The sequence below is a fragment of the Meriones unguiculatus genome, chromosome 15, assembly GCF_030254825.1.
Source record: "Meriones unguiculatus strain TT.TT164.6M chromosome 15, Bangor_MerUng_6.1, whole genome shotgun sequence".
In the NCBI taxonomy this organism is placed as follows: Eukaryota; Metazoa; Chordata; class Mammalia; order Rodentia; family Muridae; genus Meriones; species Meriones unguiculatus.
In genome coordinates, this window is record NC_083362.1 from 45,058,427 (window position 1) to 45,085,840 (window position 27,414).

The following is a 27,414-nucleotide window of genomic DNA, read 5'->3' on the forward strand; positions in this document are numbered from 1 at the left end:
ACCACATATCTTTCAAGGGAAATTGTCATCTGAGCAGTGGGTCCCACCTTCCACTGGCTCAGTCCTCTTTCTTCTAGGTCTCAATCATGCTTATAAGTTTCCCCCTTTACTCAACATCTTGCTACCTTGCTACTCTCTCCCTTGTTGGGCACACAACTTCCAGATCTCAAGCAGCTGGCAAGTAACTTACTCCACAATCAATGCTGCCTCTGCCTAGCCAGCCCTTCTGCTGCCCTTGTTGACATTTCAGTGCCTCTTCCTTTCATTCCCCTCCCCCTTTCCTATTCATAACTCCTGGTCCTTGTCCTCTCTTAGAATCCATCCCTCTTCTGCACCACTGTCCAAGAGAGTCCTAAAACTTTACTGGCAATTTCTGTTGCCAAGAAACTGAAGGTAAGTCCCTATTGCTGAAGACACAATGCACTTCAAACCCAAAACTCAGAGGACCTGAGCTAGATGTGACCTGAAAGCTTTCTCTCTGAGGACTAGCTTTCATGGTACTGGAAGGTGCCACACAAGCTTCCAAGCGAGGGAAGCAAGCCATAGTCCTTCCCAGCTATGATAGCTATGATCCATAACAATGACTAGGACAGCACATTAACCCTTAAGGGCACAACACTGACACACATATCTTGGTGGTAACCAACAGCTCTCTAATTGGAGTTAAGGTCTGCTCACTAAGCACAAAAACATGTCCATTACTGGGAACCTATACAACTATCTAGGGCTAGTGAGGCTGGAAAACCTATAACTGCCACTTTACTAAACCAGCATAATTCTTAACATAAATCATCCTGGTAGCCACAGACAGTATAGATCTTGCCCCTCATAAAAGAAAACTTTTCTTTGCAATAAACAGGTATCATTATAGAAAGCCAAAAGCTGACCAAAATACAGAGAAAAAGTGACCAGGTGGGGCAACTCCAACTGATACATCTAACAACACAACTCCTGCACCTAAGGCTCAGGGGACGTCAAGAAGCAGGGGTAGGAAGACTTTAAAATCCAGAGGAATGGGAAATCCGATGTAAAACTGTGAGGGAAGCTACACCCCATGAAATCTTACCAACATGGCTGCCTTAACAATAGCTGAACATGGACAACACCAACTCTAGACAAAGAACTATAGGCAGCTAAGGAACAAAGAAAGAGCTAAGGCAGTTAAGGCAGTGAGAGCAGAAGAAATAGTCTCCCTTAGAAAAGAAGCCCCAAACTGATTATCCGCTACCAACTGCTCAGCTCTGAAACCACACACATACAAGTAACATTACACAGACTGAGCAGGGGTGGTGCATGTGTCACACACGCATGTAACATAAAAGTTACATGAGAAAGAACAAGAGTGGCTTCATTGGAGGGGTTAGAGAGAGGAAAGGGAAAAGGGAAATGTAATATTTTTATTTCAAAAGATAAAAAATTACTGAAGAAGAGGAGGACGAGACAGAAGAAGAAAAGGGAGAAAGAAGAGGAAGAGGAAGAGGAAGAGGCTCCTTTGGTTCTATTTGAGCTATCAAGTCCAAAAATGTCCCCACTATTCTCTATTATTGCTCTGCTCTTAGTTCACTGGCCCTTCATCTTGAAGGGCCCACTGATATTTCTAGCTCCTTACCTAATTCTTATTAACTTTTGTATCAACAACTTGCTGTCCAGTCAGGATTTCCTATTTCTGTCAAAACCACCACGAGCCTCTAAGTTCAAAAGCTTAGCTCCTGACTGAACTCCTCTTTCTTTTTCCCAGATTGCCATCGACTCTCACCAGGCTTCACTGACTCTCTGCCATTCATGTGGTGGCTTCCTGTCCTTCTCACCACTGTCATGCGAAGGCCAGGTTTCATGGCCCTCTCCACCTTCACATATTATTCTAGAGTCAGTATTCTCCTGTTATTCCAAGGTAGGTGGATACTGCTTCCTCCTCACAGTCACCTTGTTTCCACCGTGTACATACCTGCAGAACCTCTATGCCCAGATCTCTGGAGGAATATTTTTAAATCTATGGTTATTATATTTTTTCTGAAAAAAAATCTTTAGTGGTCCTCAAAATGTTGCATCTGGGCTTCCAAAGCCCCATAAGATGTGAGCTCTATTTTCCCAGCCATACGCGCACAGTTACAAAACAAATGCCACCCATACAAATGGTCCCCCAAATTCTGTCATTACCAGGGCCTGACACTATCCCAGCCCCACTCCAGCTACACCCTTCCTTCTTGTTCACTGACTGTCTTGCTTTGGGTCTCAAGTGCCCTCAAACACACGAGTATTGACGGCTCAATTCCCCAAAGTGGTGGAGTCTAAGCGATCTTGAATGGAAACCCACAAAACCATGAGCCAAGACGGAAGCTTCTCTTTAGAAGCTCATTATCTTGGGTTTTTGGTATACCAACAGCAAGCTGAAATGATGACCAAAGTCCCTAGCCATTCTGGGAAACTGTTGCATGATGGTGCTTGACAAATGGACTGCCATTCTATACATAAGGACCAAAACTGTAAATGTGCCATGCTCCTCTACACCACTTCACATGTCCTCACCACACACAGGTGCCTAAGAAGGTCTTCCTTCTCCTCCCTGCAAAACCCTGCTTCTTCTAACTCCCGTGTTCCACCCTAACCCCACCCCACTTCTGCTTCCTGCAAAAGAAGACTGTGACCCAGCAGGTGAATTGTGGGACATTTCTCTTTCTCACCACTGCATTAGCTCCTAATACTACAATACAATCCCAGACATACATCAAGAGATATTTCCACTGCGAGGCTGAGGGCAAAACAAACACGGAAATAGAAACCGCATCTTACGTGTTAGGATGTTGCTCATGGACATCACCACTGCAGAGGGTCTGAGACAAGCATTCATTGAATATTTGTTTGACCACATCATTTATCTAGTTATGGCTGCAATGCTTCCTTTTTGGCACAGAAGGCCTATGTAATGATCCCTGCAATAGTCCTACCACTAGAATCCTTGCTGGTATGTAAGGGAGATGCTCAAACTTATTTTCAAATGTTAAAATACATGCTATTCTATTATCTGCTTTGTATATATTACAGTTGCTTAGAAACCGTGGACTTAGTCTTCTTTCAGATTATAATTATCTGGGAGAGACAAATGATGGATGGATGGGTGGATGGATGGATAGATGGATAGAAAATTGATAGCTAAAGAAAGAGAAACCTGGGAGGGACTGGGAGGAAATGAGGGATCGGGACACGGCTGGGATACAGAGTTAATAAAATGTAACTGATAAAAAAAAAATAATAAAATAAAAAAAAAGAAAGAGAAACCTATCTTTTTAAAATTACATTTTAATTGGAATTAAATATCAGATAAGCTTGTTTCTTTTACTCTATCAATTATGTTATTAGGAACAATTATTAAGAGCAATTATTTATAGTTCTTTAAACACTCATGAATAAAAACATCCAGGCCAAAAATAAGCAGCTGCCAGCATAGCTAAAATGAGCTTCCAGAGAACCAAGGAAGGAATTAACTTATGTGGGCCAAGCCCTCAAAAGCACCCCTCACACACCATTTTTCTGCTGGTTGACACTCTCAATACACATCTGATTGGACCGTCAAGCAGCCCAAGGTGACAGCAGTGATGGCAATAGGAAAAAATGTACAAGGCTCTTCAGAAAGCCTAAAAACCAGCAAGGTGGAAATGGTTGGTTGCAAAAATTCTGTTTCTATTCTCCTGAATCCAATATTTATATAAAATTCAAAGGACTTGGTGTTGACATTACTTTCATAAAGGGATAATATCGGCTTCCTTGCAAGGTACCTTCATTCAGACCTGAAGGTGAAAGCAAATTCTTTCCATAACTCAGGAGAATCAGGTAGACAAAACTAAGTCCCCTTCACCTCATCAGAGCTAAACAGCAGCAGAGGCAGCAGGACAGAGAGCTGATTAAAGGCATTGTCCTGACCACCGACACCACCGTGGCGAAGCAAGGGCTGCCAGAAGAACCAGGTCAGGAGACACTGATTTCTCCATTCAGCTCTGAGGCACCACTTTGTAAATGACACAATCATTTTTGGGTACAAGAGGTGCTTTAAATGTGGTAACATTATATCATTTCGGCTATAATGATCATAATTACTTATTTCTTTTAATCACAACCCACTTACCCACTTTAGTACAGAGGACTAGTTCAAGGAGTTTAATTTTCATTCAACATCTAATCTTTGTGTTTACTGCAAGCCTTCATGAGCTTTGTTTACTATCTGAATGCTGGCCTGGACCTTTGATCTTGCAAGAGTAGATTAGACAGGGTCAGATAAAATACTGATTACTAGAATAAACCAGACTCAAGGAAGTAACACTGGCTTTTTTTTTTTAAGTCCTCTTTTCTCCCAGCTTTGTAATATTATTTTTTTTTCAAAATAGGCTCAAATAAACAAATAAAATTAAGAAAACTAGCAATCAGAGTGTTTTGAGCAATGATTAAGAAGAGGAAAGTGATGGGGATGATTTTCAACCCTAACCAAAATATAGGGTTTGGTTTGGTCCATTCATTCTGGTGGTATTATTCTATGACATAAATAATTTTGTAATAGCCACCAGCATTTGTATGAACTTTAAATGACCCTTCAGTTCTTGAGAAATATTAAGTACTTGAGAAGAATTCCAGTAAACACAATTCATTTTGATTTTAGTAAAAATATTTTAGATATAAATTTATGTGAATCTTCTAATCAAGAATCCATTCAAAGCCGATGTGAGTGCCTTTGTTGGACCCCTTCCTCTCTGTCCCTGATAACCCTGTGAGGACGTGAGAATGAAATTGGTGGTAGTACTGCAAACGCAATCACTACGTGGTTCCCTTAAAAGAAAAATTATGGGATAAGTTTATATCTGGAGTTTTTATAAAAAAAATAACAGTTGGATTAAAAGCTAAGTTTTACAAGACAACTATGAAAGCGACATACATGGAGTGAAGCCCCAAACCTTGAAAATGATTCTACAGTGACATGAATGTGTCTCAGCGGCTGCGATTGCCTCTGTGCCCACACTAATAAACCCCTCAACATTGAATGGCTGTTCTCTTTCCTTTCGGATAAAAGTACAATGTGTTCTTCACACGGAGGAGTGGCGTGTTGCTGAACTCTAGCTCAGACGCAAATGACAGGGTGAACTGCATGGCAAGGTTTAAAAGGGGGCATGGAGTAGTGGAACAACCACCACCCATGTTCCTCAGGAGCAGAAAGTCTGGGGAACTGGAAGATACAAACCGTCTCCGGGTCTCTCCTAAAGTAACGGTAATGCTAACTCAAATATGTCCCTGTCAACCTTGATTGTCTTCGAAATTAAAGGAAAAACATAAACAGAGCAAGGCCTTCTGTGATCACTGGGGAAAATAAAGTCAACAGACTAAGCCAAACCAATTTAGGACTTTTTAAAGAGTAAGTGTAAATAGTTTAGATATAACAACAACAAATTCAAAAAATGCACATTAAAATGTTTACCTCAAAATGTAGACAATTCCATTGTATATAGTTTTTAACATCTGTTTTTAATGATATCAAATTATTGATTGTTCATTTTTCTCATATTTATTTAAGCATTAACTATAGAACTTGCAATCTGATCTTTTTTTTATCCTTCCAGTAGACTCTTATTTTTGCCAGGTTTGAGTCCTATTTTGCTTTGATGTTTAGAGTATATAATTATTTTACTGTTTATTTATTTCTATGAGAATAGAAAAAAGAATTGACCTGGGAGATCAAGATGTGGCAATTTGTAACAGAATCACATAGCTTATGTTTAGGAAATCATGGTTTTGATTAAGAAGCAACCATTTAGTTCCCACTGTTTTATTAAAACAGACATTAGCAGATAATAGGAAACATATTTAATGATGTAGCCTGCATCTTGTTTAGGACATCAGATTTCCTTCTGCAGATTTCCTTCTGCAGCTAGCCTAAGTGCGGCAGACGCACACTGGAAACCTGGTGAGATGGCAGGGGGGGGAATGTGCCTCTCAGACTCCAGCCTTCTCAGAAGGACGCTGACGTACCAGTCCACTCTGGCTGCTATGGACGTCCAGACTTGAACACCATTACTTCACTTTGAAAAAAGGATGGGCACAGGCAAATGTGAGAAACCAAGGCATGACCCTTTCGTGAGAAATGGCTCTAGACAGAAAGTCCCTGCAGTATATATCCTTAGCAAGAAGCCCGTATCAAATGAAAAGAACCCTACTAGGCCCAACCCTTCCTCTTTCCAGAGGGTAGAAAGTTGATAAAATGCACTTCTCTGGTTGCTTGCTTTCTGTACGCTATTCTACCTGTCATGCTTTCTTTGTTTTTCTTCCCACTCCCTGGGCTGATGAATCAACACCACTTGAACTGTTTTATGGCAGCTTGTGTTTACTTCACACATACCTTAACCTTCCCTTTTCTCCTCCTACTGACACACACACAGATACACACACACACTTTCCAACAGCAATAACCAGCTTTTTGAAAAACATGTGCACGCGGTGTCTGACAGCCTCTTCAGGTGTGGATCCTTGACCTACTGAATAAAGTCAAGGCCTCGGGCTGCTGTTGTGGCACTTAAAGATTTAACTGTGCATTTATTATCTTGACAAAGAAAAACAGCTTAAAGAATTGAACCTCTGAAAGAGCAGACGACTCAAGCACACCCACACACACACTCATGTACACACATGCACACGTACACACTACAGTGGTGACTGTAAAATCACTAGACTGAAAAGTTCCCAGGCTTCCAGAGGCTAGCATAAATCTAGCAAATAAAAGAACACACTCTCTTCCTTTCCTTACAGCAGCAGATGAATATGATCTAACAAAAGACCTTGAAACTGCATGGTTCTTTTTATTTTTTATTTTTTTTTAGTCAAAGACGATACGTTCACATTTCAAGCACTTTAACAGTGCAGTTTTAAAAAGAAAAAGTTGGAGGCAACACTTAGAGAAAAGAAAGCTTTCTGAACCATACAATCATACCAAATAATGAGCTATTCATCTTCTCCTATGCAGGCATGAGTACTAATATTTAAAAACAAATACCTAAGCCAGAATCAAAAGGGCTCAAAAATGTTTGAGAATATGTTGAAAAGAAATTGATCTTAATTTAGTTTGCAGTCCACTTAACTTCTGGATAGCTCAACATTTTTCCTTTAAGTCACGTATTTAGCATAAACTTCTCTCCCTTTTTCTTGATCTGGATTGTGTGGCCGACGCATCAGAAAGCTTGTTTGCTCAAGGGCAGTCTTGTAAAGAAGCTCTCAGACACTCAATAGCCAGAAGTATTGCTTTGATACATACCCTGTCTCCCCCAGGAAGCCTGCAAGTAATAAAGCACAATTCAGCCCTCAAGTCTACCTACCCTTCAGATCATCACATGACTCTCCAGCGGGGCCAGTGAGCTGCCAGCAAGTCCATGAACACCTACAATAATGCCTGATGGACAGTGTCACAATCTTGCAAACTATAGACTGGAGTGGCCCTCAAAAAACAATGTCACTGACACACACACACAAAAATTATCCCAAATCTTGTCAAAGACTAATCACATTGTCTGAACTGAGAGAATAAAAGGACTTTTACATGAACATGTTTGCAAAGGTAAAATAATGCTGGTATATTTAAAGGGCTGGATGGTCTAAATAGCATGTTATTCATTATGTAAAAGAATTGTGTTTTCAAGGCTACACATAATTTCTTATGTACCGAGTTACTTCTGGTCCTCCTCCTTCTACCACCACTACTGTTAGTGTATCTCAGCTATTATTCAAAACTAATTCTGTGTCAGTATTATCTTATTTAATCCATACAGCTACTAAAGGGTCTAGATCAGTGGGTCTCAACCTGTGGGTCGACCAGATATCCTACATATCAAACACGCACATTATGATTCATAACAGTAGCAAAATCACAGTTATGAGGTAGCAACAAAAAATAATTTTATGGTTGGGGGCAACATTAGGAAGGTTGAGAACCATTGAGCTAGATACTTTTATTTCTAATTTTTAGATGAAGATACTGAATCTATTTGAAGTTAACTAATTTGAATAATTTGACCAAATTCATATACTTAGTAAGTCGAACACCAGATCTGAGTTCAAATCTGCCAAACCACAGAAACCTGCTGGTTACACTCCACAGGATTTGTTTCTAAATAAACACATCAAAATTCTATTTCCAACCAAAGCTTTCCTGATGCTTTGGCAGTCATTCCAATTTGTTAATCAGTAGTCAAATCCTAAGTGTTATGTAACACAGAATAAAACTTTTATATTTCTATCCTAATGGATTTTGGCCTTTATAGGGTCACTGGGAAAAAAAAAAAAACACTAAGACTTGTTCTTGTAGTCTAAATACTATCTTATTTATAGTTCTTACTAAACTAAGGGTTGAATTTTATGACAGAATGTTAAGAATCTTACCTTCAAAATTACTTACGCATGTACATATATGTAATAAAGAGTATCTATATTTAAGGTCTATGTCAAAGAACTAACAACATAACACTTTGACCTAAGACTTTACAGATAGGCTTTAAAGACAAACAAACAAAAAGCTGGGATTACCTTTAATCTTCTTATACTTTTTATACCATCTCCCAAACTCCTGGCACTTGGTTGCTGACACATTGGCATAATATGTGCTATTTACAATGGATGAAATCATACTCTGAAAAGAAGGGAAAGATGAGTTAATAGGTTTCACAAACACAAATATCCCTTTTTAGAGACAAGAAGAGACACAGCGCAGCCCACACGGGTTTGCTTTGTCTTGTCAACATAAAGCTATGACTCCCCTGTGAACTCCATGATTTAACAACAAGCGGGACGACCTGAGTTCACTATCCCCAAAGTACACTCATATCATAACAAACGCCAATCTAGAGTGCTGTCCAAGATGAAGGGAGCTGCTCATGCCGATTAAAGACAGAGCAAGGGACGGCCAGGCTGCTAAGCCAGAGCACAAGGTGACATCAGATGCTCCAGCATCCACAATCCAGATAATGCTTTTCAGATGTCTCTGTTCCTCTTCCAACTGCAACAAGCTTACACAGCCAAGAATCTGAGAACATCCGTGCTACACACTGCAGAACAACGTTTAGGGAAATAAGTTAAATTAATATAATTTATAGAAACGTGTGATTATCACTTGTGTGAAAATTCACCAAATGAGAAACTTAACGGTGCTATTTTCGAGCAGGGGAAACCAAACCTAACACTTCAACTGTGTTTTAACCAAAAATGAATTAAAGTTAAAACTTCCCGAGTGCTCACACTCAAGGCTGTTCCTGCTCTTCCTCCCTCCCTCGCCTCAGATTTGTTTGTTCTGGGGCTAGAACAAAAGCGAGGGAGAATGGACTGATTCAGCACTGGGGATTTTAAATATGAGTTGCACATCTTGACTTCAGTGTCCTGCAGAGAGACGTTTCCCAATGATATGGTATGCCTGGGCCAAAACTCTCAGCAGATGCCCGCTCGCACCTGAACAGACTGTGACATTATAGATGGCCATTTCATATGGAGATTTGATTTCTGCATGTGTTGTGTAACAGCAAATAAATGGGCATGAACATGCACCACATAATGTCTGAGATCGTGCCTTTCAGCCTCATATGCCAAAAAAAAAAAAAAAAAAAGAAAGAAAGAAAGAAAGAAAGAAAGAAAGAAAGAAAGAAAGAAAGAAAGAAAGAAAGAAAGAAAAAAGGCAGATGGGCATGGTGGCGCATGCCTGTAATTCCAGCACTCATGGAGGCAGAGGCAGGTGGATCTCCATGAGTTAAGGGTCAGCCTGGTCTACAAATCGAGTCCAGGACAGTAAGGTTACACAAAGAAACCCTGTCTCAGAAAACAACAAAAAGTCATCCCCAGACATGGAAGACCTCAGGAAATGTTAGACCCTCTGATGACATTTCTACAAAGTGGGAGAGACAGAGGATGACAATGAATTGAAGTAAGCTACTTAGTAGGAACGGTCACACGTCAGTAGATAGACCCACATCTGCCTCAGGCTTGCTTCCTTTTTTTCCATAATGACGCACACCTGGAGGAAGGAATCCCTTACTCAAGTTAAAGAAACCTATACGGCCTTTTCCACAGAGCAGACGGCTTTCTCTAAATGACATTCCTTTCCCTCTAAGGGAAGATGGCAGAGAAAGCTCTATGCTCTCAGGACCTGAACAACAACAACAACAAAAACCCATCAGCACATCAGACTTACAAAGCCTTGCCTGCTGCCCTAGAGACTCTCCCTTGGCCTGGCCTGCTCTGTAACCAAATAAAGCTGTGCAGCACTAGGCTCCACTAGCTCCCTCTCTGGACTGAGATCAATTTGTTCTTCCTAGACAGTGGGACCTTGAGGAAAGTGACAAGCTGCCATCTCCGGTCCTCCCCCTTCCCCCTTCTTCTTCGTGTCTCACATAGTTCTGATGTGGGATATCTGAGTCATTGCAATTTAACACATGAAGGGACAGGGATGAAATTCTGAAATGCCAAACTGAAATGTCATAATAATAGAAATTCTAACATGAAAGCTACCTAATAAAAGCTGCCTGCCACAGCCACACTGGGGTGTGAACTCGCAAACATGCTTGCCATCTTTATATCTTGCTATGAATGTTGTCTTCTGGGAAGGCACTGGATAGACAACCGCAGCAGGAGTCAATGTCAGACTTCCTCTCACAGGCAAGTCTAGAAAGCTTCCAAGGACTTTCTAGAGCTGCCCTTTAACTCCTCCTGGCCCAGAAGGTGAGGCCGCAACCCACCCCACTCTGGTCCCAGACAACCCCTCACTCCGTCACTCTCTTAGCCTTTCCCTGTACACTGCTCCAGCTACCCATTCCCCGGCACTGCACAAGGCCATCGTGAGCCTCTGTGGGGAGGCAGGAAGAAGGTGTCCTCTACCGGCTCTATCACCAGGGCTTAAATTTCACGCAACTGCTTTAAAAAAAAAGGAGGCACGGCACCTGCCTCAATGAAACTCTCTTCCCCAGATTCTTATAAAAAAAGAGTTTCTAGTCTCCACTGCTACAGAACACAGAATGGATTTCAACTATGAACTAAGCAAAAGAATTAGGTAGAAAAAAAAAAAAACAAAAAACAAAAACAAAAACAAAAAATGGACACTCCCTGGCTAATGAGAACTTTGAACTACCAGAAAGACTTCACTGATTTTGTGATACAGTTATTCATATTAACTCTCTGTATAGTGTCCTCTCGTTAGTTTTATAGCTAAGTTGTTACACACGTCATGAGAACTTAAAAACATGGGTACATTTTGGAAACAGTGCATGCAGCAAAGGTTATGTCACCTCACCAGTGGTGGTATGTTGGAAATTCCAAACATAGCTAGTGACAGGCAAAGCTTCGAGGGGCTAACACAGGCACACAGTCCTCTTTTCGAGAGGACTTGAGACACAGAGGATGGGCATGCACCACACACGCCTCACTCTAAGGCCGTTTAGGGCAATTTAATATCACAAGCACAGGGGTGCACCTTCTAATCAGTTAACACCCTTTTCCTTTCTATGACACTGGGGATCCAACACACAGCCTTGCATATGTCAGGCAAGAGGTCTACCACCAAGATAATGATATTCCCACAGCCTGTCAGTAGCGCCTTAAACCAGACGAGACAGTGAAGTTCAGAACGGGACAAATATTGATGAAAACCCTTCCCACCTTCCACTCTGACAGCATACAACTCATTCTTCTTACTGCTTTTTTTTTTTTTTTAACTGTGTGTGATTTTAAAACTCATTATCTTTTTTGTTGTCTAGTCATTCCAGGACAGCCACACAGTTGGGGTCTTAGGATCCCCATATCCTTTTGGCAAATGGGGAAGAGGTCAATGTTTTCAATCCAGAATGCAAGTGACACTGGACATGGATTAAAAAAATGACCTGGGAGATGTGTGTACTGATATTTCTAACTCGGAAAATGAACTGTTTGGGGGCGGGGGGGGGGGCTTATATGAAAACAGCTTTGCGTCCGTCCACAGAGCCTGCCTCACTTGTCTTGGTAGCGGGTCATGAGAAAGATGAGCTGAGGGTACCCTTGACACAGGCCTGAAACTGCCTCCACGCAGACTTTATTTCAACATGGCCTGCAGTTACGTACATAGCCTGTGGTTTACGTACTACACAGACGGTGGTGGCAGACACACCTACTTTCTGAATAGCGCTATGCCTTCCCAACTCGGAAACACTTGAACTTTTTTTCAGAATTCTTCATGACGAACTGTAAAAATGTTAAGCATAAAAACTGTGGCTGGGGATAAAATTCAAGTGTGCTGCTTTCTAGTCAGCTCAGCCTTACGCAGCACGTACTTTGCTGCTCGATCCTTCTACAGTACACCGTTTGCTACCAGTATTGGAAAGTGTTTTCTTTTTTTTTTTTTTTTTTAATGAAAGAGAGATGGATGCTAGGAACACTGGGAGTACAGGTGTGTGCTATCATGCTTGGCTTTAAATAGGTTTGGGGGAAAGGGGACTTTTCCCCAAGCATGGGACCTCATGCTTGTACGGCAAGTACTTTTGCACACTGAGATATTTTCCCAGTCCTGATTTTTAAAAGATAAATGAGTTATATAAGGTGCTATGCTGAGCACAGTAGCACACAGCTTTAGTCCCAGCAGAGGTAGGCAGGTATCTGTGAGCTAGAGGCCAGCCTGGTCAACATACTAAGCTCTGGGAGACCCACAGCCACACAGTGAGACCCCGTCTCAGAAAAATTAAAAATAAGTACATAAGAAGGTATTTGGAGAATCTAAATATACTAGAATTGTTTTAGTTCCTCCAAAGTCAACTAGCTGTCTTGAAATCACTCTACGCCAAACTGCAAGAGGACAAAATACAGTATTCAGCGCAGTGACGTGCTGTGGAAGGGTGAGAGACAACACAGACTACAGTGGTCCTGAAAGATATGACAGAGCGAAAAACCACCTATCTCCCGGTGACACAGCACTGTAACAAAACACATTCCCGCCATGTTTTTGCAATCATACTCTGGTAAACAACTGTACTACGCTGCCGGTTGTGGAAAACTATAGCACACACATATGGATTAATATGCAATGCTTGACAGTGAGCACAGACGACTCTGGCACTGGTACATTGTTCTTTGTTCCTAGTTCTGGAGTATGCTCTCCTACCTACAGAAGTTCACTGGAGAGCCACATGCCATGCTAGAGCTGTAGCACCTTTGTACACCTCTCGCGTCCTACGTCTCTTGATTGCATCCGAAGGCCACACTGAGTGATTGAACTCGCCATCTAGATTGTGCCATACACGCTCTGTATGTTCACACGATGATGATGAAATCATCTGAAGACTCGTTTCTCAAGATGAAGCCCCATCGTTAAGAGACACATGACCAACTATACTTATTTTAGCTAGATTGCCATGTCTAAAAATACATCCGCTTTTAAATTTCTGAGATAAATTTTAAACTCACTTTAAAAAAAAAAAAAAAAAACTAGCCCAGGCAACAGATGTCACACCTGATTATAAGTGTGGCTCAATTTCCAAACTGAGGGCTTAGAGACTCAAGATGAGAAATCTCAATTGACCAAAGTTAGATATACTGGTAAGTGCCACCAAGTTACTCCAACTGTGGGCCTGTGTGATCTCATGCTCACGTGCCACCCTCCCGGCCTCCCACACATACTTTCTTTGACTTTATTTTATTTTTAATTACATTTGTATTTCTTTACTTAGCTTGCGAGGAGGCACACACAACACTTAGATGTTAGAGTGTGGAGGTTAGAGCAGCACTTCTGGGATCCAGTTCTCTCCTTCCATTGTATGGGTCCCGGGATCTAACTAAGGACCGCAGGCTTAGTGGCCACTAAATGCTCTCGCTGACCCTGGTGGTTTCTTAAGAGGAGAAGCTGACTAATAAAAAGAAGGAAGTATTCCCTATTGCCTCCATCAACTAACACAGCTCAATGCGAATGCTTCAGATGTTTTGCAGACAAAATAAGAAATAAGGTGACAAAAAACAAACAAACAAACAAAAACATGAGTGGCAGTAGATGTGATGGTACACTTATAAAGCCCCAACATAGGAAATGTGGGTAAAGATGATTGGGAAGTGACGGCTGGCCTCTGTTACATAGCAAGGCTGAGGACAGCCTGAGATACATGAATTTCATGTACAAAAAAAAAAAAAAGGATGGGTATGGTGGCGCACACCTATAACCCAGCACTTAGAACTCATAGGCCAGACAACTCTATATGTTCAAGGTTAGCCCAATCTATACATAGCAATTTCCATGCCAGTCAAGGCAACAGAGTAAGACTTTGCCTCCAAAACAAAATGAACATGTAAGTGATGACGTCTAGTCCTTCATGAGTCAGTCAAAGACTTTAGAATTGCAGAAATGGAAGGAACCTACAGTCTAAGAGTTAATAGGAGGCTGGTGCGTGGTACCCATCTTTAATCCCAACACTCAAGAGATAAAGATGGGAAGATCACCACATATTCCAGGGCAGCCAGAACTACACAGTGAAATCTTGTCTCAAAACAAAGGCAAACTAACTACAGGAAATAAGATATATCTGTTTGCACAGAACACTCAGGAAGACAGAGGCCCAAGCACCTCTCTTTCCTCAAAAATTAAAGATAAAATGATTGGATAACTTTTGCCACACTCCTATTGGCATGGTGGGATTGATTTGTGTAGTGTGATTCTTACAGTTGCTTGGATGCAGACATATAATACACCTGCTGTGAAAGAATATTTCAAAACCAGCGAATGACAGATGCTGTATGAGTGAGAATATCCCGTGGGAAGGAGATGGTGTCTCCTGGCTTCCCTATGGACTCTGCAAACACAAGGGGCAGGTAGCAAGTGACAATGTGGTCACTTTTGGGGTTTGCAGGCTGCTTCTTGGTGTGTCGGTGAATACAATAAGCACAAGACACTTTCAGCACAGTAAAGGGAAAGATTATTTTGCAGGTATTCTTTTGTGTGTAAAATCCATGCAGTGTTGTGGAATGGTGGCCTTGCACTATCTTCTCCCTAGCCCCACTCGTGTGAGGACGTAGAGTACACAAACTCGTAGAGAGAAATGAGACGTTACCGGTACCTAATGAGATAGAAAAATGGAGAATTATTGTTCAGGGGTCACAGACACTGTGTGGGGTGACAAAAGTTGTAAACAGATGGGTGATGGTCCTATAGCATGTACTCAATACTAGTTACCTACGGACTTAAAAAGGTTAAAAGACTAACATTCTTTCAGATATTTAACCACAAGGACCTAAACTTCTATCAAGACACCAAAAGCATTGGAAGATGCATGGCTTTGTAAATTACGAGTCTTCCCTTCAAATTTACAGTTAACAAAGCTACTGTGAGTCAGCCCTCTTGGCCACCATAAGAACCTATGATGAGCCATGAGTGGGCAAGGTCTGGTGGTGTAGATGGCCAAAACCCTCAAGACCGAAGGTTTTGTAGTCAGAGATAAGAGTCAACAAGACATCGGAAGCTGTGTTTGTAACACACTCAGGCTGCTGCGTAGGAACAGCCTTTATGACTAGGTTCGGTGACTCACAAAGGCATCAGGGGACAAGGAAGAGACTATCCCAATTTAAGCATGCTTTGAGAGGTGAAGTTAAAAAAATATATATACAGACACACAATAACCTATACTTCCTTAGCATCTGGCCAGACAGAACAGCTAAATCATGAGTTTCCCTTAAACACACAGGCTGCAATTGTTGCCTTTTTATGGACTTCTCCATATTTCTCTTCTGTCCTCAGGGTTTCTTTTGTAAATTATAGGCCAGTGGGATGTTCAAGAAAACATATACTATCCACAGAAACCTTAGATAACTGCCAAGCTCCAGAAGGAAAACCAAATACGAATTAGCTTTGAGTCCTTTCTTGTAGCACTTCAGTTTCCTGTTTTCATGGTCTCTTTCAGTTTATGATCACAAAAACCATGAATTGTCATTGTTTCTAATGATGCTTTTGTGTGTGTGTGTGTGTGTGTGTGTGTGTGTGTGTGTGTATGTGTTAATTTTATTTTAAGGAACAAAAAAGCTTCTATGGGTATCTATACCAGGAAGATCAACTTCTAACAGCAAAACAGGGCAAACAGTCACCTAATCATTGCAAAACGTAAGGTCGAGCATGGCAACCCCATCCTGCTGGGAATGTCAACTTAGGAACTGGAGGCCTGGCAGAAGGCCTCAACCTGGCACTTAACGGGCAGAAGTTTCAACATGAAACTTAAGTGACTCCCTGTGCCACGATGTCCTATTGACACAAAGGGAAAGTGAAGGATTGTGCTCGTAAAGTGTTTCGGACATTCTCGGGGACTTCAAGCCATTAGCAAGAAAGAACAGTTTCACCCTGAATCAGGCTCCACCAGCGCAGCGTGAGTGTGGGAGCAACACAAAGAAGATGCCTCCTGGAGACACTGACCTGGGAGAGAGGGCATTCTTTGGCTAGCGTGCTCTGGTTCATCTCTTTGAGCAGTTCCTTTAAGGCATTTCGGACCGTGGCATGGTTCCATTGCTCTGCGGGCAAGTCTTCCAACTTCGAGCAACTGCAAAACACAGCGAGAGCGTGTCACACGTGAGCCTCCACCATGGCCCTGGCTGCAGAGGACACAAGTGCTGTGTGCCTCCGGGGCCCCATGTAAGTGTCAGTAGGACATCTAGAAGGCTCCCAAGAGAGGGAAGGCAAGGAGGCTGCTTCCTCAGACTTCAGGGGACCCTGGCAGAGGTGGACCCCCATCCTAACAGTCAAGAGAGACTGTCACTCTGCAAATGAATATGAAGATGTCCTGTTTCTAAACCTCAGACCTTCCCAAACACCACTGAAATGAATCAAAAGGCTACACCGATGGGAGGCGCACAGCACTGCTAATCCCCCTACCCATCACACGATGCCTTTCACTGAGCAACCATCCCAACGAGAAAGGCAGCTCTAAACCTGCTGAAGAAGCAAATTCTCCCCTCAGCAGACCAACCAGAAGATGGCTGAGGGATCTGATGCTTCAGATGGTATTCGCTAAGCTCCTGGAAAAGCCTACAGAAGCCACAGGAGGAGACAGAGCCCTCCTTCACCTGCCCTCAAGACTTATAATGATTTATCAGGCAGCCCCTGGGTGACCAGTTCACTGCCTCTGAAAACAGCATAAGGCGGTTGGAATGTGGACTGTAAAGATGCCTGGTGAGGCATCCGCCGCTTCCCTCCTCTCTCCTCCCTCTTTTCATTTTGCCCCCTGTCTAAAAATGACTGGAGACAAGCTGAACTCCACAGTGAATCTCAGATCCACGAGGGAGGCAGCTCCGGGAGGAAGCAGACAGACAGCCGGTCAGAAATCCCCACCTTTGTAATTGGATCTTCAGCGTCACAACGTGATAGACATCTTGCAGCATGTCGGCCACAGTCGCATCAGGGGCGTCTGTCACATAGCTGAGGGGGAGAGGGTTCCACCTCCCCAGCTTGATTATTCCTGCACAGGGAAGAAAAACACAATAAACATCTATCTGCAATTTACCAAACCCTTCCATAGCTTGTTCAGTGTCAACAAGGTCATTCAGTAGTCAGCGCTGGCCGCCCACTCCCGAGTACTAAAGACCCAGGCCAACGAGGTATTCCTTTCTGGCCAACAGCTGGGTTAGTGAACGACGCAGGGGAGATAAGGGATGAAAAGGATGGAGTTTAATCACGGACAATTGGTTCTTTTATGTTTTTCGGTGTCTTAAATTACTTAGAAAATCAGACGCATATTTCCTTTCCCCCAAAGTCTTGTTTCACAGTCTAACTTAAGACTGATGCTAAATATACAGGGCTGCTGATTTCATAGACAAAAAAAAATAAAATAAAAAACAACAACCAGGCTTCACATAATATAAGACTTGGTTCCAAATTGAACAAGAAAGCTGCTGTGTAGGCTCCACTCGCAGTCACGCTGTGAATGGGGTGTGATTCCCAGGGCACAGCACTTGGCCCCCCTGGAAAAGAGTTCCCCTAGCCTTCTGGTTCCAAGTGTCAGGGCTCAGGACCAGCCAAGATACCTTCAGCTGCCTCTCTGTTTTTATTCCTGGGCTCTTTCTCGAATGACAATAGTGCCTTTCCCCTGTGGGTTTCCTGCTGGTGTCTACGGCAAGCCTGGATGATGAACAGAAAAGCTCCTGGGTAAGCTCGGGCTGCAAAGAGCAGCAACTTTGGACATAAACTCTATTGCAGGAAGATTCACGGGATGCTCAAGCAGCTTGTGGTAAGATGCTAACTTAGTCATCCAATGGGCCCCTCTGGTCTGCAGCACAGGGCACACAGAAAGTTGATAAAGAAAAAAATAAAGAAACTCATTTTACAAATGACACCGGGTAACAAAAATTTTATTTCCGTGCTATGAAAAATCTAATGGCCCCCACAGGATGCCAGAAATTGTCACATATAAAAACGTTATGTTTTAGAGATAAAAGAAAAACAGCATTTTTTATTTTTCCTTTTGACAATACAGGTGAGTCTAAGTACACTGTTCTTTCAAAATACATATATTTTTATCACTGAAGAAAGAGAACACCTGTATACCCAAAGGTGCCTTTAGAAGAGTCACAAAATGACTCTGTAGCTGTGGGGCAAGGTTCTGAGGGTAGGGAATGAGCTTTCCGGTGAGGGCATGCCCTGTCCAAGATGAAATAAATGAACGCGTACCGCCTGACATAATGCTTGAAAACAGGGAAGAAACGGAACAAAAATATTAAAATGATGCACTGTTTCAGTATTAAGACTCGACAATCTGCTGCCGAATATGCTACAGTATAAATAGTGCCTGGACTCGGCTCCAGCAGAGCGGCGCAGCTCTCAGTCATGGTGCCGTATGTCTCCAGTTCTGGCTCCTTACGTCATCCTTCCCCTGCCAAGAAAAGCTGGTTTTTTGGTGGGGGATAGTTTCCCTAACATTGCCTCTCATGACAATGAAAAGCGCACAGCACGCAGCTCTGAGTAGACAAGAAATGAGCATCCAGGGCCCCCGGACAGCCACCCTGGAGCGGGCAGGTCTGCTCGCTTCCTTCCTTTTATCTTTTTCCGGTGTTTGCCATATTAAATAGACACCACAGAACAGGTCCAACCTTCCACCTTTCTAAGAAAGGCATCTTGCAATTTTTACCCCCGTTTAAAAAAAGTTTTCTGGTTTTTTTCATCATGCATGAGGCCCTAGAACCCCTGACCAGATGTAGCCAATAGGCAGCTCAGTCTCCATGTGGGAGGGATTAAGGGGAGCAGGGGAGAGTCTATCTCTGGCATAGACTCTGCTGCCCGCTCTTTGATCACTTCCTCCTGATTGGGGAAGGGCTTGCCAGGCCACAGAGGAAGAGGATGCACACAGTCCTAATGAGACTTGATAGGGTGGGTTCAGATGGTAGGGGAGGAGGGCTCTCCCTTTTTGAGGTCTAGGGGAGGGGAAGAGGAAAGGAGGGAGCTACAATTGGGATGTAACGTGAATAAATTATAAAAAAGAAATTTAAGTTAAAAAAGAAAAAAAAATTCATCATGATCATCCACAACTTTAACATAAACTGATCATGTCCTAAAAGCACATTTTTTTTTTGTATATAGATAAAAGGAAATAAAGGAGAAAACAATGTCAGTGGCTGTGCTCTCTAATCAGCCCAGAGAAGAATCTGAGTTATTTTAGTTACTGTGTCCCTGATGCTAATCTGAAGAAAATGAACCCTACATACTTCCAGGGACAATTCCCGGGGACATTCATCCTGCCATGTATGTCTGTAGTTCATTCCCTTTGGTTTTTAAGGAGCAATTCCACAGTGCGGCCATACACAACCAAATATAGCTGTGTGATTTCATTTTCGTCAAATCCAAGAGCAGCGAGACTGACTAACCTACGGGATCAGAAATGAGACAAGCAAGCAAGAGAATTCACTGGGAAGGGTCTGCTTGTTTGGGGCTAGTGGCTACACACATATGAAATTTGTCAAAATTCAGCAAACCAGCCTCCTAATCTGGATACCTTTATTGTATGTAAATTATTCATGCCAGGCAGGGCGGCAAATGCCTATAATCCCAGTAAGTTCAAAGCCACTGTGGGCTATACAGTGAGTGTGAAGCTAGCCTAAGCTACATGGTTAGAGTTTATCTCAAAAAAACTGGGAGATGGCTCAGCCAGGAAAGTGCCTGCCATGCAAGCATCAGAACCTGAGTTCAAATCCTTAGCACTCATAAAGGTGGGGCATGGTGGTATCTCTCCCTTAGGGCCAGGGAGACTGATAGCCAGCCAGCTTAGCCAATCAGTGAGCTCCAGGGTCATCGAGAGACTCTGTCTCAGAAAATAAGGTGAGCACCATGAAGGGAGACACTCACTGTCTGACTGTGGTCTACAAGTGACAAGAAGGTGTGCACGCATGCGCACATGCACACACAAACATACACATGTACGTGACACACACACGCATGCACACACAAAATAAGCTGGCTATGGTAGCACATGTCCACAACCCCAACAGTAAGGAGAAATATCAAGAGTCCAAAGCTGGCTGGGCTACATAATGAGACTGTATTTTAAACACACACACACACACACACACATTTACCCAGTAAGTAAAAAAATAAACTATAATTTTCCTTTAAGGGAGGGGTGTACAGGAAGTAATAGACTGAAGACAATTATCCCCATTTAGATGAACTCCCTCCCCACCTTGATGAGCCAGAAAGAGACTTGTTTAGGCTGGAACTAGACACGCAGGTGCTTGACAGCACTGAGAATCTCCACTCAGAGCATCTGCTCCAAGCCGGGCCCACATCTTCAGGGGAAGAGAGGATACATGCTAGCCTCTCGGGCGAGGAAGGCAGAGTGCGCTTTTCCTTCTCTGCACTGTCTAGAGGTCATTCTGTATACTCAGCCGTCTAGCTGGGGCAGAAGGGCTACAGCGGTTCTCTTCAAGGTGCCTTCCTCTAGGCAGGGTTGTCTGTCTAAAGCATTAACCCACACTGGAAGCCATTCTTTGGAACAGCCTCCGTCCCTGATCTTAAAAAATTGATAAAAACATTACTTAGAATAGTAGTCAAATGTTAATTAAAGAAATCAAGCTGGGAAGCAGTACACCATAGCAACTATGAATGAGTGCGGGCTTCCAAGGGAACTGCCACTGATCATTCCTGGGCTCTACCATCCTCTGATCATGTGACTCTGGCAAGTGACTTAATTTCTCCATTCCTCAATCTGCTCATCTGTAAAATGGAATAAAAAAAAAGGAATTCGCTTAAAGGGAAAACATAGATGTTACAGGTAAAGCCCATGGTAAAAAGCTTTCTCCTAAAGAGTGGCAAAAAGCATGTCCAGTTCAGATGGTTTGGAATCCTTGCCTCAGTTACTTTGGTGTGATTAGCAGCAAGTCCCGTGTGAGTCTGGAAAACTGTGAGATTTGGGGGTTAGTTGTTCAGTTTCTCTGCACACCAGTTTTCCTGTCTATAAATTGAGGATGAGAACCATGCCCACTTTCTGCTTTTCTATGACGTTTTAATGCAGAGGGATTGCCACATAATAATTACTCAGTAATGGGCAAACATCTTTGCAGATTTCTGAGGGAGGACATTACAGCACCTAAGCAAAGGTACAGGAGATGAATCTCTCCTGGAAAAGGGCTGGATGAATAGAGGAAACTCTAGAGGAAGAAAAAAAAATACTGCAGCAATCCAGGCAGGAGCGGTTAAATTTCAACCTTAGCAGACTCAACCTAGCCTTCAAAGTGGGGCCACCAAACCTTGCAGTGAAGGGAAAAATGAATTGCCATCATGAGGGCCAGTTCCTGCCTCACAGCATTAAGGAAATCTCAATAACACTGTCGTTATTGAGTAACAGTGTAAAGGTGTTATTTCTAATGCTGCAATCCAAGCTTCCTAACTCCAGCAGGTAAGAAGGGAAAAAATTTACTGAGGTCAGATTGTTCTGACACAGGAGGACAGGCACAGGAGGCCGGTAAAGCCCATGGCAGATCCTCAAAACCTGAAGATCACTTTTCCTGCTCTGAACAGGTTCCACACTCTCCCTCTGCCTAAAGCACTAATCTCCAGCAGTCAGTTCTAGGATCTTGAACATTCTTTAGATTCCAACCTGGGACTGCTTCACCTCTAACGGCTCATCTGAAGCAATCTTTTCTCTACACAGCCGCACAGACAGCACCCATACTCGGCTTGTGAGTCTTAACCCAATATCCCTTTATGTTACTGTATAGGTACCAACTCTTATTCCCCCCCCCCATTTTGTTTGACTGTTGTTGAGCCAGGGTCTGACTACTATGTAGCTCAGGCTTGCTCAAATTCATGCTTCTCCTGCTGCAGCCTCATGAGTGCTGGAGTTACCATGGTTATGCCCATCCTCAGTCATATGTCAACCAGGGCATTGACGTTTATTCTGATGAAAAGTAACAGATGAAGCCAATGAGTAAACAGGTGATAAGCCCAAAAGGCAGGAGAGTTGGCTACACCTAGTAGATCTCTGGGGGAAATGCTCCCCACAAGGAGCCACTGTTGACATAAACAGTGTCTCCCAAGTCATTTTACTATTTCCAAGAAATGCATCATCTGCAAACATTCAGAAAATGCCTGGTGTTGAAGACTATTACAGATGCAGTTTCAAGGTCTTTGAGTCACAAATTATGGGCCTTTATTTTGGAGTTGAAATTCATACAAATGTTAACATGATTGAATTGAGCACAATATAAATAAAACTGTTTATACCCAGACAAATCTGTTCATTCTAAAATACAGAATGCCAATTCACTCTTTGTGTAATGCATTCAGACCAAATAACAAAATGCAATTGTAGGTAAATTTCCCATTAGTGACATAAAATTAAGTTGGGAATGGAAGCAATTTTTGTCTAAAATTAAAAAGATACAACAATGGAGACCACTTTTTCATTCTCTCAATGTAATATGCTTCCAGAGTCATAGAGTTGGCATTTCACAAAAGAAAGACTCAAGTGTTTGTGTTGGTGTTTTCCATGTTTTTATAAGTTTTTAATCCACAAGAAACCATGTACTCTGCAAAGACAAGGCAAAATCTGTCTTTCAAAAGACTAACCTTTAATATATAAAAATCAGAGCCTTTTCAATACTGCAAATGGTAGCCGAATAGTATGCAACTGAAGATTCAGGAAAGTACTCAAAGCGGCAGGGAGTTTGGCGATATACAGAACATCAGACGGGTTTTATATGTAGTGCTATTCATCCATTAAAGAAATTTCTCACGTGTCTCTATGAGTCACAGGTAGGCAGATAAGCCAATGTATCTTGTCCCAGCTATTACAGTGTTCGAATAGAGAAGCTTCTTATTGCTAAACACATAACTATATAAAACCACTACCCAGAAAAGTGAGGATGACAACCTTCACTCCTGTCCTTCAAATGTAAGAAATACTCCTTGCAATGAAGGGTCCCATCACGTCATATGCAAGGTGCATGCAAGTTCTCACCGTTCCCAGTGACACGGGGGGGGAGGGGGGTGCTGACGAAATCCATTGAGGAGACAGATGCACACAACCAAACAAGATATCAACAGTGCCCTCATAATTCAACCCAGTGAATAACTTTCTGGTATTCCAGGTGCATTTTGACATTAATTTTAAAACCAAAGCGAAAGCTCAACCTGAGGAAAAATGAGACATTAGCTTTAATATCCAAAGGCTGGAGTTTATATATCTCATAACTCCCTGGGAATGAGTTCAGCAAAAAGAGTGTCAATAAAAACTCCAGTCCCAGAATAACTAAGCCTTGGGGCTCTGGTTCTCCGTATTATTTCCACAATACACCAACTGCTGATGAGACCCTTTGCAAAAACAGGAGAACTCATGACATTGATTGCATCTGTTTACCCTCCTCCGAGCGATTGTGTCCCTATGCTACAGCATATAATTTTCTGTTGTTAGGCTATGCTTTGTTAAAGAAATTAAAAACTGTCTGTCCTATATAATAAGAACATAGAATTATTTATCCATAAATCAGTTCACAGGAAATCACTACCCAGCAGTATGTAATAACTCAGCCTGTGCCTCTAACCTGTGGCCTGGTTGTGGTATATCATCAAACTGTAGCAGGGAAATGGCATAAATTGTAGTTATTATTGCTGAACTATGGTGGAATGATGCTCACTGAGGAAAGAGAAAGAAAAGGCAAACACAAGGCCATGTTTGAAGCACACGTCTGTCTTCTTCATGCACATAATAACAGAACCCCAAAATAACTTACTAGAGCAGACCAACTCTTCAACACCGGCTACTCTGACTCTAAAGACTCTATACATTTCAAATGCTTTGCATTCAAGTGAAAGGAAACGGAAATGAACCAGCATTCTTTAGGCATTTTACTTTATTAAGTTGCCTTTGTAATTTACACACATTAATGAAACCTTTCAATGCACTGGTCTGGGAGCCTCCAATGCACAAAAGCAAACACCACAGAGAAACAAATAACCCCAAAATTGAGAATAAATGTTGAGGAGCCATTGTTACATACATTTATCTAGAAATCAACAGAGCATGTGTGCATGTGCCTATCAACAGGGCACTTGCACAGATGCTTAAATGAGCGCATTTTCATTCCCCGCACACATTTTATCCACTCGCAACAACCTGAGTATAATTAACTAGCACAAACAACCGAAGTTTTAGCTCTTGAACATTAACCTACGGGCTAGAGAGACGGTTCGGCCATTAAAAGCACTTGCTTCTCTCGCACAGGACCTGGGCTCGACTCTCTACACCCACGTGGTGGCTCACAACCATCTGTAACTCCAACTCCAAGGGACCTGACACCCTCTTCGAGGCTCCGTAGGCAACAAGCACACAGGCCGTGCACAGAGATATATGCAGGCAAAACACCCGTACACATAAAATAATAGCTTAAAAAACCACTACCTATTTTTATCTCCTATCTACACCTTACAGGGAAAATCACAAGGAAGATTACTGGTACTTAAAAAACTAAAATTAACTTTAGAGTATTCTTTAAATAAACTACAGGTAATAAACAGTATTTCTCAACTTTTTAGAAATAACCAGCCCCTCTACAGTACAGAAACATTCTACACATACACACACACACACACACACATACACACACACACACACACACATACACACACACACACACACACAAATATGCATACACACACAGATACAGTAGCATTTGGTGCCTTGTAATTCTATACATGTTTTTACATTGTGCAACATAAAGATTTTGTCCCATGTAATAGACGCTGTTTCACATTTGGGAAACGTTAAGTTACAACTCTGATTTTTATTAGATTATTTAATATAAGCACTAAGTAACTAGACTAAATTAATAAAGACCCTGTTGCAGAGAGAAAGAGAAAGAGAGGGGAGAGAAAGAGAGTGAACAAAATAATTCCACAAATTAAATAAAACTTTCTGAAGTTGGTATTTTATAAACCTTTATTTAATTTTCAAAATTCCAATTCTCCTAAAAAACAGCCAAAATATCAGTCAGGCTATAAAAAAAATATGGTTGGCATTTAGTTATTTATTTCATAAGAGTACCATTTAAAACTATTACATGGAGAATTGGACAAATGAGAAAAGTGTCATGTGAAGTTATTTGGGACCGGTTCTAAACTTCTAGCACTGGTTATAAACTTTTCATCTGTGATAGATTTTCTTATTATTGTTTCTAGTTTTACCCAGAGCCTGAAAGAATTTCAAATTAAAGGACTAATTTTGGCAGGTAATACAAGAACTCTCGTTCTTTTCTCCCAATCATTTCTTCCCTAGCCTCCCCTGCTCTCCCCTCTTCTCTTCTCTCATTCCCTTCTCTACTCTCCCCTCCTTCCTCCTTTCCGGTCAAAATACATTTGAATAAAGGTGTGTCCCTGAGCCTGTCTTCTTCCAATACCTCCAGTAATCAGAGGCACAGGGTGCACACTCCTTTAGACTTACTTGGTCATGTTCCAGTAGTTGCTCTTCAAACATACTTTCTAGTGTCTCTGCAGCTCTAGGTAGGAAGGATGCACTAAAGGTCTTAATACTGTCGCCTTGCATATTTCACATCCTAACTAATGACCTGTAATCTTCTCAGAGGGGGTCTAAAGTGATGCAGTGGAGTTTCCAGAGGATCTGGCATTGCAGGCACTCTACCACCTGGCTTAGCAGGCTTGGGAAATGTTGTCAATTTCGTCTCCCAACTACATATTCCAGAATGGTTCTTCTGGCATACCCTGTTTCCTGTTTTTTAGGGTTACATAATGCCTCATCTTAAGGGTACTATTATGATGACATGTAGATTATCAAAGAAAAGGTAGCCAGATGAAGCAAGAAATACCTCATTTATATTGTACATCCCTTCCTTCCTTCCTTCCTTCCTTCCTTCCTTCCTTCCTTCCTTCCTTCCTTCCTTCCTTCCTTTTTGGTAAGGCAAGGTCATTCTACAATAACCGGGGCTATCCTGGCGCTGGCTACATAGTCCAGGCTGGCCTTGAACTCACAGAGATCCTCCTGTTTCTGCCTCCTGAGTGCTATGATTAAAGGTGTGCTCACTTTTACCCCCTTTCCAACTCCACGGCTCTCAGTTATTTACTAAGTAGCTATACGGCATGGTGGCAAACGTGGATAAAATGAAGGAAGGTGGTAAATGCTTTTGACTTGGAGAATGTCTGCTTCGTTCCCTCCAGAATACTTTAATGACGTTTTCAGTCTCTGTGCTTCTGTACATGTTCATGGGACACACATCATGTATATGCTCATTCTGAAGATGTTCATGGGACACACATCACGTATTCGCTTCTATTAATAAGGCTTTCAATGCACACAATTTACAAGTCTCAGATACTTCACACTTAAAGATGTCCAGATATCTCCTTAACTTGCATATTTGGAAATGTCATATTTAAATACTGCAAAACAAAATTTGAAATATGCCACTATCATTTTAACGGCTATGAAGAGAAGCCAAGGGCCCAGTACATAGGAGGTACTCTGTCAGCAGACAAATGCTTCTTGAACTGGATCAAAGGCAGACTCACAGTCACAACACACATGGTGATGAATAATGATGACAGCTTATATGAGCCCCATAGAATATTCAGACGTGTCAGAAAAATGTCACATGAATTAAAGGGCAATTGAAGTAGGAGAGACTTGGCTATTGGTCCTAACTACGTGGATAATCAGCCACGGCGGCTGGATCGAACACCTTGTGAGGATCTGGGAGGAGACAAAGGGGCAGAAACTAATTCTTCTCCCACTGCAAGGATGCTGCCGCTTGAGGGGGTCATACTGAATGAGTGGGTTCCGTTTTGACCCCTAGAGCGATTATGAGCCTCTTTCTGGCCTCAGAAACAAAAGCAGTATGGGGAGGGCCCTAAGAGAGGATGCTGAGGAGCCAGACTTAAGAATCAATACCTAGGGTTCCCACTAAAGAAAAAAGAAAAAGAAA

At 42.1% G+C, this 27,414-nt stretch overlaps 1 protein-coding gene across 4 annotated transcripts in view; it reads right to left on the reverse strand.

Moving 5' to 3' along the window:
- The window catches only part of Satb2 (SATB homeobox 2), a 175,892-nt gene that overhangs the window by 83,084 nt on the left and 65,394 nt on the right, over positions 1-27,414 (reverse strand). For all 4 annotated transcript variants that reach the window (XM_021652329.2, XM_060368375.1, XM_021652335.2 and 1 more), the window contains 3 exons: positions 17,327-17,453; positions 16,415-16,538; positions 8,551-8,653 (listed from right to left, as the gene is read on the reverse strand). In XM_021652329.2, coding sequence (XP_021508004.1) covers positions 8,551-8,653; positions 16,415-16,538; positions 17,327-17,453 — 354 coding nt within the window. The remainder of the gene's footprint in view (positions 1-8,550; positions 8,654-16,414; positions 16,539-17,326; positions 17,454-27,414) is intronic.